Source organism: Contarinia nasturtii, unplaced genomic scaffold, assembly GCF_009176525.2.
Source record: "Contarinia nasturtii isolate CC-2019 unplaced genomic scaffold, AAFC_CNas_1.1 Cnas_scaffold_1240, whole genome shotgun sequence".
NCBI lineage: Eukaryota > Metazoa > Arthropoda > Insecta > Diptera > Cecidomyiidae > Contarinia > Contarinia nasturtii.
Window position 1 is genome coordinate 2,862,883 of NW_022198581.1, and position 21,349 is coordinate 2,884,231.

A 21,349-nucleotide genomic window follows, 5' to 3' on the forward strand; every position below is an offset into this window, starting at 1 on the left:
CAATGTTTGCGCATGTATATACAATGTTTTTTTTTTCGTGTGTCTACCCGTTGGAAAATGATAAAGGCCACTTTTGAGCTATTAATGGCACAAAAATGAAATAAAACAAAAAAAAACCATTTCACTTGAACAAATCTATTTTTAATGTTTTCAATTGTAAACGTTGAAAATGCGACACAGCACAAAATGATAAAACATATATACAATGATCGTTGTTGCCGTTTCCATTGTATATTTAACGTTGTCGTTGTTGTCGTCGTCGTCATCGTTGTTGTTGTTTTCTCATCGTCCGCATTCGTAAAACCACATCGGCACATGAATTTAAGACTCCCATATTCCTCCAATTAACTACTATTAAGGCATATTTTAAGTCATGTATGAAATTATTTTTCACAACTTTTCATCGTCACCGAGTGAGCGGGCGCGCACGCTCATTCGTTCAAACAAAAGCCTCCACAACATATTTTATAGACGTAATAAAATGACGAAGTATTCTGTGGTTTTGCCGTTCGTTCGTCGGCTTGTGGATTGCCGTTTTCGTTTTTGTTGCCTGTCTCTTTGCTGTTGTTTCATTTCACAAATTGTGTGTGTATGTGTGTACTTGTATGCGCATTCGGATCAGTTTTCATTTTTGAATTGTGAATTGAATACGTGACATATGAAAAAGCACTTTTTTCCGTGTGTCAATTCCATTTGAATATACAATATATGTGTATAGTTTTGGAAAAATTCAAAACCAAGCTGAATCCACAAGTGATGATCTCATCCATTTAAGCCAATGTGAATTCATTCCATTGTGTATTGCGCGCGCTCGCACTCTTGCTGGAGATTTTTTTTTTGTCTTTCAACGTCCCACACACATATCAGCCAATCTGCCTATTTAAAATTTAAAAGCGCGTTTTTGAAATTGAACTCTTTGCAAACGGCGACGTCGGCGACGGAAAGAAAGAGAGAAAAGCCATGCCAAGCCATTGGCAAAACAACAAAAGTACCATTCTGGTGATCATTGAAGAAGATGAAAGTCAAAACGGAAATCATAAAAGCGCGTCTAAAATTTATCGCGAACTACTCCTCGCTTTTATAAAAATTCAACCGATTTCCATCCGTTTAATTTTATGAGCGTGCAAAAGTTTTTGTCGGTCAAAATGTGCAAAACACACAAAAGTGAATGCTCTGAGAAGGCTTTTTTCATCGTCTCTCTCTCTCTCTCTCGTGCGCTTGACGCTCTCTCATTTCATGAACATTTTTCACCACATCGAGTATGTGTATTCGACGACGGATTTTTGCCGGTGAAGCGTGGCCAAGTCCTCTGAACAACCATTTCGCAACATGCCATGCTCTTCATACAATGACGATGGCAATGATTATGATGATGATGATGAAATCATACCAAATGGCATTTTTTAGCATACATACACATGCAAATGAAGAGGCACAAAACTTAATGCGCACCTTAAATTGTACTCTTTTTATTTCACTTCATAAAACACACGCACACACATTTTTTGTATATCTGTTTTGGACGCTTTCAATAGTTTCGCGACTTGAAAAGTGTGAATTGAATGAGAAAAGAAGAGAAGTAAAAAGAAAACCAAAAGGCATGGAAAAAAGTGGTATATCTTAACAACAGAAAATAAATGAAAAAAAAAAAATAAACCGAAAGAAAAAATTCAGAAGCATACATATTGAGAGAGTCGTACACACATCGCTTTAGCAAAAATGAAACACACATTTTCATTTTCATGTGTCTTACAATCGAAATGCTGTGCTTCGAATTCTAATCTACCAAAGAATTTGGCAATTGTAAACATAAATGCAAACAATATTTATATATAGAATGGCATTTATATATGAAATTGGAGAAAAAGCACCATTCTCTTTCCCAATCATTCTGTATGTGTTCGGTACATTGAAAATTATGAATGTAAAGTATGGCGAATTTACATTCTCAAACTGTGGAAAAGAATCGGTGATAGCATTTGAGAGCATGTATGTGTCTATCTATGTGTTTGTGCGTATATAAATGTACTGTGCGACAAAATAACGAAACAAACGCTTGCGATAGCTAAATTATTATTTGATCGAACATCTTTTGCTTGGCAAATGGCATATTTGTGTATACAATGTTTGTAGAAAAAAAAGCCGCTAAAGCCACATTGAAAATTGTACACGTATACACATTTTCTCTCATATTTCTATCTCTCGTTTTCTTTCTCTCTCACTCTCTTGCATTGTTCCAAATCCGCTCGGGTATTTTCATTGCGACGTACTCCAGTTGCTATGCATAGTTTGTGACTGTTGCTTAATTCTGTTGTTGTTGTTGTTGCCTTTGTTTTGTCTTTTAACGAGACCCCTTCGAATTTATGTTTTTCCATTTGGATTTGTGAAAAGGGCCCGCAATCGCCAACTGTATGCTCCGAAAGTGAAATACATCGGTTTGAAACCCAATCATTTACCAACACTCTTGGTGCCAACCAAACCGATTTTATTTAATGCACACATACCACTCTGTCTCTCGCTCATTTTCGAAAGCGTAAATTTTTAACATCTGCCTCGATTTTTGTTTTCCATCCATACTTTGATGATGCCATCAGTCACTTTAGCCTTTGTATACTCTCTGTATGTGTGTGTAATGTGTATGCATTGGTTATCAACTTAAATCCATCGGGCTGGATTGTGATGAAAAACATACAAGAGAACAAAGTGAAAAATTCGGAAAACGATCGTGTGGTGTTCACATAAAGCGACCTTTTCTCTCTGCCTTTCGGTGTGTGCGTGTGCGTGTATGCCCATATGTGCGCATTGCATATTTTGGATTGACATTTAATCAGGGAGAGATGAAGAAACAAATGTACAGAGAAACAGAGAGAAGATAGATGAAGACCGACCGACCATCGTCTTTCGTATTTGTTGTTTTTCAGCTTATATGGGTTTTAAAATCGTATGGCTTTTGAAAATGAACAAAAACTAAAATAAAACGAAATGCTAGAACAGTCTCTCAGTAGAATTCAGGCAATTGTTGCTTTTACTCACTCTCCATATTCTCTCTCATTTTATTCGTGCAGGATAAATGGCAAAGTTTTCATGGAATTTCGAAAGCGATACGAACGGAAAACAAAGTGGAAAAGAAAAGACAAAACTGAGAATGAAAAGAAATGAGAAATTGAAAGAAAATATAATTTAAAAAAATGCTCGAAAAAGCAAATGGAAAGAAACCACAATGTGATCGTGTTCAATGCTATTGCCAGCTCTCTTTCACTCTCGCCTTATCTCCTTCGTTTTCATGTCGATCATTTATCGCAGGCTATGAACGTAGAGATTATGACTTTTTCGTTCGTTGCTTTTCACATTTTTTCCTCAAATTCGTGGCGGCATGCTATGTGTGTGTATGCCTGTACATTCATGTTGTTTCCACATTTAAGTTTTCGTTTCGAGAAAGAAAACAAAAAAAATATGGCCGATGATTTAAGTGCATCAAGCACACGCATGCATGCATGCACACAGGTTTCATTTCTTTTCGCTTGAAATTCATGCAACGGTGCATACATTTGCCTGCTTGATTTTCTTACTTCTGGCCATAAATATTTCCTTTTAGCACCGACTCGGTTCGTCTTTCTCTCTCAATTTCTCTGTGTGCCGCTCGTAAAATGCGCTTTGGAATTGCTGACGCGCACAATACACAGAAAAGGAAGAAGCTCTCGAACTTTTTCAAGGCAAAGTGTGTGATGAGTGTGGCACATATTATATTTCGTCGGCTTATTTTAAACACTGCATTGCCAACTCAGTGAAATTCTCATGCTACATTTTCCACATCGATCACTAGTAATCGATCCCAAGAATAACCACCGACGTCGTTTGTCGTCACCACCACCACCACCACTTCGATGGTAATTCGATGATTATTGCTGAGTAATTTTTTATAGTGTCACATGCATAAATGCGTTTCATGAAAATCTATAAAGATATCAAAGCCGCGAATATTTATATGTGCCGCGCTCAGAGTGCACATACGACATACGATGATTTTGATGGCATTGCGATATGATTACAAATATGTATCATTGTATCATCATCACACACAGCCAACAATTTTATTTCTCCTTTTGCATTCGTCAAACCATTCGAGAAATGAAATATGTGCGCGAGCGGTCTTATTCGCTTTTCACATATCCAACAATAACAACAACAACATCATCATCGTCATCGTCAAAAACAACGTTTTACATTGAATCGAGTTCACAATTGTAAATAAACCAATCTATATTTATACAGGCATTGTCGCCTGCAGTATTAATATTGTATAAAATGTGTAGCAAAAGCAACGTTAACAGTAACAACTATGAAAACATGGCGGTGTCGGCGGCTGCAAACAGCGACAATCACCATTGTGGATACACACAATTTCTGTGTGCATTTTGTGTTGCGATGAATAATACACACGTATATAAAAACAACAACAACAACAAAAAATTAAGAAATCCACAAAAGCTATATTTATATAGATACATGTATGCTACTTCTACCGAAAATGTGAAAAAGAATGCTTTATACTTGAATAAGGCATGCACAGCGTCGGTAAAATATATGAGAAGTGCGAGAGCGAGAACGAGAGCGCACAATTGCGTGCAAAAATGTACAGTCACACAACAGCCAATTGGTTTTAATGCTTTAGTGTGTTTTTAGGTACAATACGGTCTTTGTTGTTTTTCCCCCTTAACTATGGTGTGTATTGCGAATGCATATATGTGTGCTGAATAATGAAATCAGGCAAAACGCGTTGCGCCGCCGTCGTCGTCGTTGTCGTTTGCTGTTACTATTCCTATTGCTATTGCTTAACACTGTATTTAACATTGTGTGTTCCACACAGCAGCAGTAACAGCAGCAGCAGCAGCAACACCAGTGGAAAATAACATTGTTGATGACGGCTGTCACAACGCACCACACAATCATCCTATCTTTTCATGTAGTATATAGTGTTTGATATAAAAATGCATTCGCAGAATGATTGCGATGTGTTGTTGGATGTTGTTTTCCGTCAGTCTCATTCGCCCTATTTGATGCATATGTATTGACTAGTGTTTTCGTATTGAATTTGATCGCTCGCTATAATATGTGCTGAAGATAATTATGTGGCTGCATGAGCGACAAACATTTTAAACTCTCACTCAAACACAAAGCGATCCACACGCGCACACACACACATCCACTGTATATGCCTGTTAGCCGAATATTACTTCGACCGAAGTGAATTACTTCGAATCAAACACGGCACGTTCACAATTCGATTCGACAATTTATATTTTCTTTTCGAACGCTCGTTCGCCCAAAGCACAAAGTAATCGGCTTGAATCAGACTACTTTTCATGCGAACGCATGAAATGAAAATTTTGTTTCCCCAAAAACATACACAGCAGCGCATCAAACATGAAATTGTATGGAAACAAAAGCAAAGAGACTACAAATGCATAAGGACCGAAGAAAGAAAGAACACACAAAAAAAAAACGATATGCACGCATATACAAAACATAAGTAGATATAGAGAGAGGATAAAAGGGAAAAAAGGCAGCAACACATGCCGAGCACTGTGTCGCTCATAAGCCATGTGAGAACAATTGAAGGGGGAACGAGCGTACAAGAGGGAAACAAATCTTTAATTTCCTTCAAACATGTTTTTCAACTGAAACACAACACGATCGCGCTTCAATTTTCTAGAACTTTATATTATTATCGAAAACGTTGGGCGTCAAGCCCCGAACATACAATATACATACACATATATCTCAATGATGAACAATATTATATAGTACGATATACGTGCGTATGTTGTTTCGTGCTTAATGAAATAAAAACGATCCCGTTTCCCTCGTATCAAATCTCCCTCATTTCGTTTGTGTGTGGAAAATTTACATTTCAGTAAAGAATCAAGAGAGAGAGAAAGAAACGAGAGTGAGCGACAGTGAATAGGGCCCGTTTCCTATCTGTATGCTGTACAGAACGACGCAAATATATAATATAATGATCCAAGTCGAAATTACGTTTTGATCAGTATTTTGCGCCCCCTCGTACATTTTGATCTCGGGCCATTGTTCGATGTATATTCTCGCTCATAAATACCCAAAAAAATGTTTATTCGATTGTTCTGGAAATGTGTGTCTCACCGCGTCTCTCTCTCTCTCCTTGTGTGTGTGGAAAATGAACAAAAGATATTCGCATGACAGCTCCAGTCATTCAGTCGAGTGAATGATACGCAAAAAAAAATTTACAACAACGACTGAGACGATGACAACGGCAAACATTTTAAGCCAGAGCATGAACGACAAATAAAAAAAAAATTATATGAAATCATTTAAATTAAAGAATCCAAAAGCGTATTCGGACGAAACACACCGCGCGAGCACAAAAAAAAAAAAAAAAAAAACAAAAAACAGATTGCCCAACTAATTTGGTTGGCATGAAATTTTATTGAAAATTCACGCGAAAAATATCGAAATGTTGATCGAACAGAATGAGCGCAAGGGAATACACACTCACAACCAAATAAAAAATCAACAAACTCCATGCAAATGACAATATGTGTGGAGCGAATATGATATTTTGTTCTCCGAAAAAAAAAATGAATTGAATTGACACAGACAAAACGCAAAAGAGTGTGATAGTGACAGACATTCGTACATCAGCCGAAATGAAGCAAGATTCCAAACGAAAAAAATATATATATATGAAATTTACCCAAATAAATACAGCATTGCTCATCGTCATTATCGAGCGATCATTATCATCGGCGTCATCGGCAGCAGCAGCAGTCACACATCATGTATATATGATGGCGACAATATACAATGCTTTAATTTTTATTCACTCTCAATCTATATGAGACGACCGAGAGTCAAACTAAAAATTCAAACTTCAAAAACTACAGTCATCAGCGCGGAATATATCATTGAAAAATCATGCGAAGCAAAAAGGAAAAAGAAGCAAATATAAAATGAAATGAAATAAACCAAATTGTATGTGCCAAGCCAAGCCCATAATAAGCAGAAAAATATTTTTAATGCCTGTTATTTCGTTTGCTTCTGTTAATGTCGTTGTTATATTTGCTTACTCTAACTCGCTCTCACTCTCGTGCCAGAGTTTTTATTTTATAATTCGATGTACATTCGGCGCTCTCTCTCTCTTAGTTCATATACAGTTTATCTTTTACACATCACTTTGGGTATTGTGTGCTTAGTACGCTCACGCTTGCTCTCTCTCTCTCTCTCTCTCTCTCCCTTGCTCTCTGCACATATTGTCTGTATTTATGAGCATTGTGAATGGGCTTTTGAGCAGTTTTTCATTGCAAAATCTCTGCGCACAAAACGAATTGATCTATTTTTATAGAATTTTGCAAAAAGTAAAAGAACAACCAAAAAAAAATGTTTCAAACATTTTCATCTAATTCCATGCGATTGAATTTCGCAGTTGTTAATTCATTTCATTTTGAAGCACACTATGCTGTGAATTCTTTCTGATTTTCCATTTCATTCGGTTCACCAATCGAATGTACAAACGGCGCACGATCTTTTTTTCCTTCCTATATTCATTTTTGCTTGTTTCGAACATTTGATGCCATATTTTTTTTTACTCCGTATGTATATTCATTCCATTTGCACTTCAACTCATAAAACATACATATATATGTATCCGTTTCGATTGGTTTTATATGTATGGATGCTCCAGTGTAATGGCAAATGGCAAACGTTTTCTGCCGTCTGCACATACGAACGCAAATTTGCGGTGCTCTCAGTGCCGTTGCCGTTGCCGCTACTACTATTGCCGCTGTTGCTATTGTCACTGTGTTTGTGTGAGCGAACGATGTTCATATTATCGGATCGAGATATTTAATGTGGCTCTGTACCTCTGTGCTATGTGTATTTTGCGTAGTTCACTTTTGCCCAACTCATTCAATTTATATGAATATGCGAAAATTGTGAGCGACTGCTGAACATAGCTTGCTCTTGTAATGTGCTTGCATTCTTCATCATCGTCGTCGTTGTCGTTTTCGGTTTCTTTTTCATTCTTATTCGTTTCGACAGTTGAGCTGTTCGTTTATAGTTTTTCATTTTGCATTACACTATTTTCTCTCTCTTTGTTTCTTATCTTGTACCGTAACACGGATAATCTGTCCCTTTTGCGCCTTTTCCACTCAACGGCTGAATGTGTGCGTCCGTTGTCGTCGACGTTATGGTTGTTGTTTGCTGAGTAAGATTCAAGTGCTTGCGTGCACGCTCCTGTTTCTCAATGTTTCTATGTGTATCGAATCATAGAAGCGGATCGTTCGTAGCAACGCGACAAACCATTTGTATGTAATGCGAACGTAGCAGTCATCGTTCGTCAAGCGTCAATTGCAGATATACCAAACAGGATTACAAAAAAAAATATAATACGAATAATAAAACAGAAAAAATATATCAATTTTCTTCTTCTATTGTGATATTTAAGTAATAATTTTTTGGTTATTTTTTTTTGTACACTCGCTTGAAATATATTTATCGTGACTTTAGTGCTTTCGTCGCGATTGTGACAGTGTGTTTTCTTGGTGTTTTTTTTTTTCATCCCGTGCTCGTCGCTCATTTGGACGAGTAAACCATAAAGTGGAATACTATTTCTTTGCTGCGGGGTAATAATAATTCGCATTTTAACATTATAAACATTTTTGTTGTTGGCTTTTATTACGTACACGTTCTATTTTAAAGCGTCAACAACAACAAAATCGAGCAAAATTGTTTCGCTTTAATTTTCATCGCTCTTCTGTTGTTTGTTTATGGCCACTTAATTTGAAAAAAAAAAAAAATATATATATATTTATATATATTGAAAAATAAGAAATGATTTTCATTTGCGTGATATGAAATCCCTTAATTTTCCATTCACATAAAATATCTCACATTTATTGTGTGTTAACTATGTGCTCTGTTGCAAGTTTTGCATTTTGGAAATGTGAAAACATCAAGCAGTTGACATTTACAGTGTTGTAAAAATGCGATCGTTGTTAGCATCAATTCGATTTCCCGACATGGTCGCCATATTTGTTTTGTTGTTGTTGTTGCTGCTCTGCTGCTTGGTTGAGTGCGGGATATTCGAGTGATATTGCATGTTCTCTCGGCGTTTTTTTCTTTGCTTCTTCTTCTTCCTCTTCTGCTTCTTCTTCTATATGGATCGTCCGTAATCCGTGTTTGAGTGTATGAGGCCTGCCTGCCAGCCTGTTTGTTCGTTTGCTTGCCTGTTTATGTATGTGCGTTTGTGTGTATGTTTGTGTGCATGAGCACAAACGACCAAATGATTGAGTGAGCAAATTGACTTGTAGGTGTTGAACATTCAGCTTGTACAAATAAATTTTTCGCAGAGAGTGTGCTGTCGCACTTAATGTAGCTTGTTTACGGCTGCTGCTACTGTTCATGAAACATCATCATGCATACGAAGTAGAAAGGCAAAGAAGAAGAAAAAAAAGAGTAAACAACTTCATAGAATTTTCTGCGCATAAATAATTGTATGTGACTTTATCTAATGAACACCATTTCAATGCTCGTTCATTCTTCTTCTTTTCTCTCTCTCTCTATCTCTCGCTGTCTCTCTATTAACGTGTTTCTATTTCTTCGTTCTTGATTTCAACATGAAAAACTAGTTCGTTCTCTCACTCTCCGGCGCAATTCAAAATTACATTGCATTGCATTGTCGATTCTGATTAATTTATAGCATTATCTCTAGTAAAAACGAAAACTTCTGACCACAAACACTGCACGCTCATTCAAATATTCCTGCAATATCACACAGCACACACAGTGCATATTATTGTGGAAATTAACGAAACAAAATATGAAGATGATATTTTGTTTGTGATGAAACAATGTGAAGAGCAACAAAAATGAGATGTATAAAGATCGCCCAGGCACCCACTCACAAAAAAATGTGCTGCTCATTCTCGCTTTTTATTCTTCTTCAGCTTTTTATTTCTCCATAAGTGTGTGCAACATGCTCATGAACGACATATCATTTATTTTTCGGTTTTATTTCATTCTTTTCTGTTTGGTTTTCATTTTTGCTTCGATTTTGCTTTGAACAAATAGAAAGAGACCTAAAGAGACGCGATATATTACATATTTTTTGAAGAGCACACACACATGTATACATGCAACACACACCGAATCCGAATCCGAATGAGTATTTGTACATTTCATTTTATTTGGAATGATATTTTAGTGTTGAATTATATGAGAGTAGAAAAAAAGGCAAACAAGGGGCAATAAATGCATTTAGCGGAGAACTCAAGCACACTCAGCATACAGGCTGTCGAGAGAAAGCAAAGCGCAAAATGTGAGTGCGAGAGAAGGCACCGAATAGAAAGAGAATGAGAAAAAAAAGTGCATGAAAGATCGGCTACAACCGAACACTGTTCGAAAAACTACTGCGAACTAAGCCCCCGATGAGTAAGAGAAAGCAATGTGTGTGTGCGTGTGTTATGTGCTTGTAAGTGTGTGTACGAAATATGAATGCTAGGAGAGAAAATACAGTTTAAGAGAGTGTGAGTGAACATTTTGGCCATTACCTACCTATACACGATGGTAATTTGCACAATCACATTCAGAGTCGATCAGATATCGAAACGAAACGTTTGTGGAGAGCGAACGCGATTGTGATATTTTATGCTTTTTAGAAGCATCAAAAGGAAGCGAGAACAAACGAAACGGTGTTTATTTTGCCTATAACAGTTTGTTTATTGTTTGCCAGAAAAAAGTTTTTTTTTTTCCTCCGTTCAACATTTACTTTATTGTCGACATTCATTTTTATATTGAAAGCGGTAACGACATTCAAAAATTATCCTCAATTTATCTTCGATCATTTGTGGATTGTGGAACGAGAGAGAGAGATAGAAAGAGAGAGACAAAAAATACCGGAAAAGAAAAACCGAGTGCAGTGATGCGAATGTGTATTAATTTTGTGCGATAGAAGTTAGTTGTGTGTGGTGCCGATGTTTTGAACTGGGAATAGTGTGAAATTTTCTAATCGTCAATTGTCGCCATATTTTTTTTTTACCGTAAGTTGGACCTCAACCTCGATCTATATTAATGCATACGCATGCACGTTTGAATGCGTACACATAAAAATGCAGAGCAAAACATAAAGAGAATCAAACATTCAAATCATTCTAAAGTCGCCATTTTAGTTTTCATTTCATGGATAATTTCATCATAGGTTGCATTGATTTGAAATTATAACAGGAACATTATTTGAGCAACGTTTCTTATTTTCATTCTCCCTCCTGTGATATTTCTGTCACTGTCTGTCGATATCTTTCAGTGAACGTTCAATAGTCATCTCCCCATTTTACACCGTTACCGTAAGAATCACGTTGTATATTTATTGTATGGTTGGTTCGGTCGAGTGTCGTTTTATCAACATTATGTGTTCGATTTTCGACTGCATTTTCCATCGTTTTCTTTTAAAATTCGAAGCACACACCGCATATAAATCGAACGATACGATTTTGAATGAGGTCAATCAAAAGTGTTTTGTGCAAATTGTTAACAGTATTACATACTGAACACATCATTAAAAACAAACGACGAAATAGAAAAGAAAAATAAAGAAAATATAATATATATGACATGAACGACTGAACTCCATTACAATACAAGCACATTTATAGTTTGAATAAGTTTGGAACTTGGAATGAAATGTTATTTGAAATTTAAAAAATAAAATAAAAATAGAAACACACACACACAGAGTAAGCAACAGCAAAAGCCAATGCGGCAAGCAATACACAGCTAAAAGTAAAATTAATTTGGTAAATTCAATACTTACGACAATAATACATAATAAAGAGGTTGTGCGGTACACAAATTGTAAATAAAATTGAAGAAGAAAAAAAAAACACAGCCACACTTCGTTTTGAGCATTGCCGTCTCATGGCGCATACGATTTTTGTGCTTCGATACTTTCGATATTTGCATTTGTAAATAAATGTAAATAAAAAAAAATTATTAATTTTTCTTGTTAAATTAAATGCGACCCAAAAAAGAACGATCGACACAATTTTATTTTTACTATTGTATGTGACTTTTTTCCATCTTTTTTGTCCCCAGAAATACTGCTCATTGCATTTTTTCTCTTATTCTTCTCTCTTTCTCTCTCACTCTGGTCTATTTGCTGCATATTAAAATCTCTCAATAATTCTAATAAAGAATCATAGCCTCAAACTATGCACTCGATATTATGGTAGCGCGCCATGAGATCGTCGTTACATTATGTGCTTACTCATGCTGAAATTAATGATAAATCGTTGCTATAATATTCTATTTGTCGCTTACATTTCATTCTCTGTATATGTGGATGTCTGACATGTTTATGTGTGCCATTTCCTCCCCTTTTGTATTCAAATGCTAAACTCGATCAGTGTTACAGCTTGGAATTATTGAGCGCTGTTTTTTTCTAAACTGACAAATCGATTATTTTGAAGCATGTCAATTTGTAGCATACAGAGACAAAAAACTATGCTCTATCTGCTGCAAGCAGTGAAAAATAACACTCATCAATGGCATTCATCTCACATTTTAAATGCTGACGAATTATCTGAATTCCCCACGTGTCTCGACTGAATTTGTTTTTTTTTATTGTGTGTTCGATTTGCTAATCCTCATTGAACGAATAAATTATATATGATCATTTTAACTGAACAGTTTTTATTTCGGCAATTAAATAATTAAATCTGTTTCGAACATTGACAACAAGCGATAGAGACAACGAAAAAAAAACATAATGGACAATGATTGTAAGCATGGAGTCATGTTTTTTTCCCTTCTTGCTGCTCGCGTGTTTGTTGGATTGTCATTGAAAAGTATGTTTGCTACTCTTGCGCAAGCCAAAGTTTAAACAACAACAAAACCCATTTATCGAATGATGAGGAATGACGCATACAAAAACGACCTATCACACTTCAAAAAACTGGTCTTAAAATATTGTGTGTTCTTTTTCACCTTCTCTCATCTCACGAGCAACGCGCGTCAATTGTGCTGGAGCATTTGTTTATCGAAAATATATTTCGTTTTTTGTTTTGACCAATTTTCGATGGTTTTGTTTGAAATGGGTTCTACCTAAGCTGTCACAGCTACCATTATTTAATAAATTTCGATTCGCTGATTAAGATTTTTGACTTTGATTGCTGAACGATTTTTCATTCGTTCATTATTCGCTGTTTTTTTTATTAACTTTAAGTTTTTGCAATGTTTTGCGTTCAATCGAGTTTTAATGGTTTGTTTTTTTATTTCCTTTTTTATTTACAGACACATAAAAACATAGAATAGAGGCAACGGGATAAGAACATTTAAACCAGCAAAATTGTTGTTGGATCATCACGAATAACCAACAAAATGGATGATGATCAACAGTTTTGTCTGCGGTGGAACAATCACCAGAGCACATTGATCAGTGTATTTGACACCCTTTTGGAAAATGGTACATTGGTTGACTGTACATTAGCCGCCGAAGGAAAATTTTTGAAGGCACATAAGGTGGTCTTATGTGCGTGCAGTCCATATTTTGCGGTAAGTTATCATCTCTCTCTCTCTCTCTCTCGCATTAGAATGAATAAAAATAAAATACAAAAATAAATATTACTTAATACTTGAAAATCAAGTTTGAATCCACATGTTTTGGAAAAACCCACAGTTGAACAAACAAACATCTTTCCGAACTTAACTTGCTTATGTAAAATAAAATCTATATTTATGTGTGTTTTCTCTCTCTTTCTCTCCTCAATTACAGTCACTTCTTTCGCAACAATATGACAAACATCCGATATTCATCCTCAAGGATGTTAAATTCCAAGAGCTTCGAGCCATGATGGACTACATGTACCGTGGCGAAGTCAATATTTCGCAAGATCAATTGGCTGCACTATTGAAAGCGGCCGAATCATTGCAAATTAAAGGTCTATCGGATAATCGAAGTGGATCGTCGGCCAAGGGTGTTGACAATGCACAACAACAGAAACAGCAAGTACCTGTAAGCGGTGGTGCAGCTGGTTCAGCTGCCAAAACGGGTTTGACCATTGAACAAAACAATAAAAGACCAAATGCGGAATTGCCTGGAGGTAAGCGATATATCGATATCAATTGATTTTTTTTTTCAATTGTGTTTTCACACACTTTTGGCGGCCCTAATAAATTTATGAACATTTTTCTAATAAAAACTATTTTGATTTATTTTTTTTATTCAGATCGAGAAGGTTCCACTAGTCCATTGTCACGCAAACGAAAACGAGTTCGTCGTCGCAGCGTCGATACAAATAATGCGGCCGCAACAATTGATAATCATGATCAAATGTCGAATTCATCATCACAATCGGCCACACAACAAGCGCAACCGATTACAAGCACACCGTTAACGCTATCACAAATTACCACAGCTACCTCTGCCGCAAATGTATTGAACGTTACCAAAAAGACTGACAACAATTCAAATGGTATGTTGACTCTCTCGTTTCTCTCTCTATCTCTCTTTCAAATGAACAAATCGCTAATAAATTTCTTGATTTTCCCAACAACAAAAAAAAAACAGACGACGACGATGATGATGATGATGAGGAAGAACCAACAATCGTTCGGCACAAAACTCGCAACACAGATGGCTCGAATAAGGACAAGATCGATTCGGAATTGTTAATTGAACCAAAAAGCGAATACGAAGATGGTAACGATGAAACCGTCGAAGATCTAACAATGGCTGATGAAGAACTGATGGAAGACATGGAACAGGCGGGACCGAGTCACGGTGGCGAAGGTTCTAGTCAAGGTAAATATCATATTTTTTTTCACGCTTCACACTGGCAAAACAATAAACCAAATACATTTCGACATTTTATTTATGCATTTGTTATTTTCAAATCAGGTTACACTCAATGGCAAGTGGATCGATCTCAGGATGAAGTTTATTTGGCAACACAAGAAGCTGGTCAACATCGCGATGCTCAAGGTGAGTTAAATCAAACGATTACATACCTTCGATAAGGAATTGGCGATAATATTTCAATGCAAACTTCATTTTTAATCGATTTAATTGAGAGTCGCACTCAAAAAAGCGACTATAATTTTACTCTAAAGCAAACATGTGTTTGGTTGCATTGTTTTGTTATCGCAAATTGTTTATTTGTGTGTTACCGTAGATACGTAACTGAAGAATATATAGAGAGCTTGCATATTTTGAACAAATTGCACTGCGACCACATCATTTCCAATTGCGAATTGAAAATGTTTCGAATTCAGATACATAACAGGCAACACAATAATTAGTTTCGGCGATTGGAAATGGTATGGAAATATGATGAAATGAATTTGTATCCCATTCGTTTGAAAATGAATCGAAAAATATACACAGAAAATGGATAAATTGCTCTTTTGTATCATTGGTTTGGTCAGTTTCACAAAAACGATTACTATTTCGCATCGTTCACATGGTTCTTCTCAAATTTTCATCAAATCAGTGTTGTTGTTGTATTTTTTTGTTGAAATTTTACATCCTAAATTTACCAAGAGTTTTGCCATAATTTCAAATTGTATGTGACTTAATTGTTTATTTTGTTTCGATAATTTTTGAATTGGTTATTAATATTGATTGAACAAACAAAAAAAAAAGAATGTGTTAGTAAATTCGATGAACCGGTGACTGAAAGAAGAACAATTCGACGATGGATCATACCACAAAAACTAAGGTAGGTGTGAGAAGACATGTGAGCGATAAAAATTTTCGCAAACTTTACAATATTTTGAGAAAAACAGAAGAGAAAACCGACAAACATCCATTTTAATCAATTGGTACCGAAAAAAAGAAAAAAAATCGTTTTCATCATATTTGCATCGCATGGGCATATGTTTTCTTTTAAGTATGTTGATATTTGATTTGTAAATTGTTTGATTTTATTTGAGACCAAAATGAAAAACATAAAGAAAAACAAATATGTATTCACAATTATAATTTTTATTCTATATTTACTTGTTTATATACCTTTGGTTAGTTTGGAAAAGTTGAAGAAACAAGAATTTATTTAATTTACATTTCATCTCAGAATGGATTTAATTTTGTTGTTTAATCCTTTTTTTCATCGAAAAGGAACAAACATTATTTAAAAACAAACAAACAAAAAACTAATGGTGATTGTGTAGCATTGAAACATTTACTTTATTTATTTATTTTTGATCGTTTATTTATTCGTTTTTATTTACATTTGCGCTAAACTCCGTCGAAAATATTGAAATGAAAAAAACAGAACAATGAATTTTCTTCGGCATCTTTGTTCTTCAAAAGAAAAAAATAATAATTCAAACCACCGTGCGGACTTAAAATGCACCCTCCGTTAAATTTGGATCAATTTTATTCGGTTTTTATGATTTCATCATTTCTATTTTTTGATTTCAATATTTTTGATTTTATTCACACTGGTTTGTTTTTGGATATCACAACCAAAATAACCACTTGCTTTGCTATTTTCATATTTTGATTCATCTTATTTATTTTCTCTGAATATTTAATTTTTTCAAATTGTTAATTTAATTTCAATCTCTCAAATAAACTTGATCGCTCTCAATCTCGAATGCTTAAAACTGTATAATTGAGCGATGAGAAAAGCAACAAATTTCGAGCGGTTGAAATTAAATTGGCAATTAATTTCATTCATATTTTATTCGTTTGTCCTTTAATCCTTTTTAATTGCTATTGTTGAAACAATGAAAACGCATGCGCCACTCTTTTTTTTTTTGTTAATATTCGGTTAAGTTTTTTATTTGCAACTTTATTATTTTATTTTTGGCGATTACTTTCCTTCGTTTTTGTAAAACTTCCTTGATTTCTTTGCAAGGCGTGCGCTCTTTTTTATGAAATCGTTATCAGAATGAACGCGCGCGTAATTTTTTTTTTCGAAAGATCGTGACTTTCCGGAGCTTTTTTTTTAATCGGATCGCGTTTTGATTATTTTTGTCGTTCACGTTTCGCGTGAAACTTTCGATTTATTTTTTTTTCTCGGTTCGATGCGATTTGAATCAATTATTTATTTTCGAAATGTGCAGTGAATTGATCAGAAAAAAGTGCAAGTGTTAAGTGTATTTGTTGTGAAAAATAAATGGAGCTGCTTCAATGGAATCATATTTTGGCTGGATGCTGTTGTACGGATTGAACGATGATCATCATTTGGTAATTGTAGCTGTAAATTTTAATTAATTTATAGTGAGGTAACTGGTAATTTTGGGTAATTCGTAGCTGTAATCGAATCGTGAAAGATTCACACCGATCATCTCAACGTCATCATTCTGGGTAAATATTTGTAAAATGAGTTGTGAGTTTTTTTCAATTCACAATGAATCGATTATAAGGGTGTAAGTATGCCATTCACGGAAAGTATCGTTTCCTGGATGAAAAACAAAAATCATTGCCTTCCATTCCCTATATAAACATTGAAATTACAGCGGATTTTTAAGCGATGAGCATTTGGGCTTCGCATTTCACACACGCACACAAGCAAATATACAGCAATATCATGTGACTATAGATTCACATGCACGTCAGTGGTTTTTCTCTAAAAAAAACATAAGGTAAAAGATAAAGCAATATTATTTAACTTTAAAACACTTTGCAAAAACGATCGTATGCAATTGAAGTCAGGTGAAAAGCAATCGTTTTAAATTTGTACGATACTTTTGATCACATTGCTTCTGATTTTGAAATTGTGATTTTAAAATGAATGCCAAAATTATTCTTTGGTAAAACATAAACTGGATTTTTGCTTTGAACAATAGCTCAAAAGCGCTTCATTTTGTTCTAAATATATTTCAGTTCAATTTCTTCTTCTTTTTTTAATTTATGACCATGTAAAATTCCTATTCGAGAATCATACAACGCAAAAATCTTATTCGACTCAAATAATTCGAGTTTCTTAATAAAAACCGCAACACATAAACACAGCCTACTCATGTGCAAGGCGCATAAATAAAATGAATATTTTCATCTTATTGTCATCATTCTAGTTTTACTGGTTTTGTATGCAGATGAATTTCTAAGAATATTAAGAAGAAGAAAAAAAGCAATCTCGTTTTCCATTTCGTTACGAATCACAATGATCACTGAAAGTGATTTGCATAGTATATCCAAGAATGCATTCTTCTCAAATAAAAATAAATAAATCCGTACACAAAACAAATTTTGATATATACAATTGAATGTCACAAGAAAAGAGACATTTTACCGTCGAAAATACATGATATTTTTAACTTTTCATCTAAAGTTCACTAGATGATATTTTGAATATGCTTGCTTTGCATTCGTTCACTGGATTCATTCTTAAAATTCGATTCGTTTTTTTTTTTTTTGAACTTCAGAATTGATTCTCAATTTTAATACAATTCAAGCATTCATTGAAAGAAAAAAAAAATTTGCAAAAAAAAAACTTAAATGAGAAAAAACCACTGAATACGTGAACAAAATTGCTCATATTTGTCAGGTAAGAACCTTGGTTTAAACTCTTTTTAAGACTCTACTTACTTTAGAGCACTACGAAATACACACAAATTCGCCGGATTTTTTTGAATTCGTTCGTAAAAAATATGAATTGTTGAAATTTTCATTTTGAAAATTAGCATTTTTTTCCCTCAATAACATTCACGCCCATAATACAACAAATGACCTTGAACTTGTTGATGGTGCAAATTTGTTCAATTTATTCAAATAGAATCAGTCATGGTTGACTGAATTAATTGAGAATATGAAAATTTCAACAATTTTATTTTGAATTCAACTTTAAAGCACTCAAAGAAACGCGCCCACGATAATCGCAATCGATCCTTAATCGATCTGACAGAGATGCACCATCCCAGGCTGGCTCCAAATCCAGCATATTTCTTAATACTGACGTTCTTAACCAGATTAACTGAACCGATTCTATCTAATAAGACATTATTAACAGAAACAGAAATTTGGACACCATTTTAAGCTATTCTACAATATATTTTTTTCTATTTGTAAGAAAGATCGCGAATTAGAACTCTATTTCAGTCAGAATATTTTTAATTTCAAACGATTTTGTCAACGATTCATCATGAAAACAAAGAAAATTCTTTCACCTTTTTCTTTATTCGTTATTCAAATGAAATTAATTTGATCAATAAATATTTTAATCAATATTCTTACTACGAAAAAAATGATAAAATTAGTCGATTTAACATTAGAGTCAACATTGTGATAAAAGTGAATAATTTTTTAAAAAAAATTACTTTTTTGTGCACAATATGGAAACTGGGTGGAATTTTGTACAGTTTAAAAAGTTGTAGAACTCTCGAAAAGGAACAACTTTTGCAAAATCCATAAAATTCTACCAATTTCCTTTTTTGTACAATATCAGTGAAAAATTGGCAGTCGCAATTTTTTTTCTTTTCGTAAAATATTCTCGCGTGCCATGCCCTTATTTTAAGATTCGATATTTTTTCATACTACATTCTCATCGACGTTAAAAATTCAATTAAAAATTATATTCAATTTGTGTAATGTTTCATCAAATGCTCATTTATAGCATAGAATAATTTATAATTCAATAATTATTAAATAGAACGTCTTTCCCACATTTTCCTCTCTCACGCGTAAAACATCCGAAAATAATGCGGAATCCGATAAAAAAAATATTTTTCAAAAAAAAAAAAAATCCAATAGATAGTTTGACTTTTCAAAGTCTCAAATTCTTATTCGATTTTCGAAACAATTTCCAACTAAATTATTTTATTCGAATTTATTTCGATTATTTCAAACGCAATTGCCAAATCAAACGGCAATGGCAAATCTCTTATTTTATGAAAAATCGTTGACAAAAATATCAAAATCGTTCATCATTGTTCTTTCTGTTAGTCTTGTTTTTTTTTATTTGCAACTGTGATAAATTCTTTTTTATAATCTAAAATATTTAAAGCTACAAAATAAAATACTTTTGAATAAATGATGGGCATTTATGCCATTTTTCTATTGAAACATGAAAAAACTTACGTCTTTGATTTCTAGTTTATAAGTAATTAAAACATACAAACAAAGAATCGACAAAAATCGATCAAACACATTATTCGATTTGTTTTGTTTTTGTGTTTTAGACATTTTCTCTCATAGCTTGAAAATAAAATAATGGCCGTAGTCTTCAGCCTATATTCTACACTCAAAAATTCCTATGAATAGCGATAGAAATTACACGAAAAGTGTAAAAAATTGATTAAACGGGCAATTTCAAAAAGATACAAAGAGATATGATTACATTCAAGAGATATGGTTACAAAATTTGCTAATGAAAAGAATGTGAACACGATAAATTCAAGCCAAAGCCATGCTCTGCTCCTTTTAGTTTGAAGCAAACTCTTCTTGAAAAGTCAAAATCAAAAGCATTTACGACTTTTATCCACCGTTCCCATTGAACATTGAACAATATTAGAAAAAAAAAACAAAGCAATTCCAATCTTCTCAAATGCATTTTCCAAAGCAAAATTTCAATTTGGTCTTAATGTGGGTTGTACAAAATCAAAGCAATGCTAGTAATGAATTATTCAATCAATTTAGAAAAACATGCTGAAATCATGGAAGTCTCTAATTTTGAATTGAATTTTTCCTTATTTTATAGTCATAACGTCGCGATACTTGATGAACGAACCGAGTGTGCTATTGGCCATGGATAGTATAGAATTGGCTCAAATCACCGGCAATCAATTGACCAATGGTGAGCAGCGTTTCAGTTGTCCGTTATGCAAAAGTTGCAAATACACTCAAGTCCGATATCTCAAAGCTCATCTCAAAGAATGCGGCCATACATTTACATGTGATATATGCAAATTGAGCTATAAGCAGAAACGAACATTTGTGCAACACATGCGATCAAAACATATGTCCCATTCAAGCATTTGATATTATTTGTATTATGTAATTAAAATAATACTGAATTCCATGCGATTTCATTCAGCTTTATTTTGGAAAGACGCAGTTTTATTTGAACAAAAAGAGGAAATGCTTTGATAATTTTGCCTTGCGGTAAGAAAATCGATATTAATTTATTTGCCTAACATATTTATTCGGGTTTGGAATTATTTATCCTTTCTCATTATGTTCCAATTCATGTTCTCATCTCTGTGCTCAAAATAAAAATTTATCTTTATTAAATCGATCTATCAATCTATATAACTGACTGAAAAGAAAATGGTACTTTGGTTTCTCTTTTATGGCTTATGGTTTATTTGTAATCTTAAAATCGCTATTCATGGGAGATTCATGCGTAGAAAAAATTTCATCTTCTCTAAATTGGAA

The 21,349-nt window shown here is 34.1% G+C and overlaps 1 protein-coding gene across 13 annotated transcripts in view; it reads left to right on the plus strand.

Annotated features, from left to right (window-relative positions):
* LOC116345011 (longitudinals lacking protein, isoforms A/B/D/L-like) overlaps positions 1–21,349 on the plus strand; it is an 85,969-nt gene that overhangs the window by 6,328 nt on the left and 58,292 nt on the right. For 11 of the 13 annotated variants that reach the window (XR_004201476.1, XM_031773987.1, XM_031773984.1 and 8 more), the window contains exons 2-6: positions 13,321–13,581; positions 13,802–14,129; positions 14,256–14,501; positions 14,597–14,830; positions 14,927–15,010. Coding sequence is in view for 12 of the 13 variants with exons in the window: in XM_031773987.1 (XP_031629847.1) it covers positions 13,408–13,581; positions 13,802–14,129; positions 14,256–14,501; positions 14,597–14,830; positions 14,927–15,010 (1,066 nt within the window). In the remaining variant the exon portion in view is untranslated. Of the gene's footprint in view, positions 1–8,372; positions 8,658–10,614; positions 11,073–13,320; positions 13,582–13,801; positions 14,130–14,255; positions 14,502–14,596; positions 14,831–14,926; positions 15,011–21,349 lie in introns of those variants that run through there. The other 2 variants (XM_031773985.1, XM_031773986.1) reach the window with 2 other exon arrangements.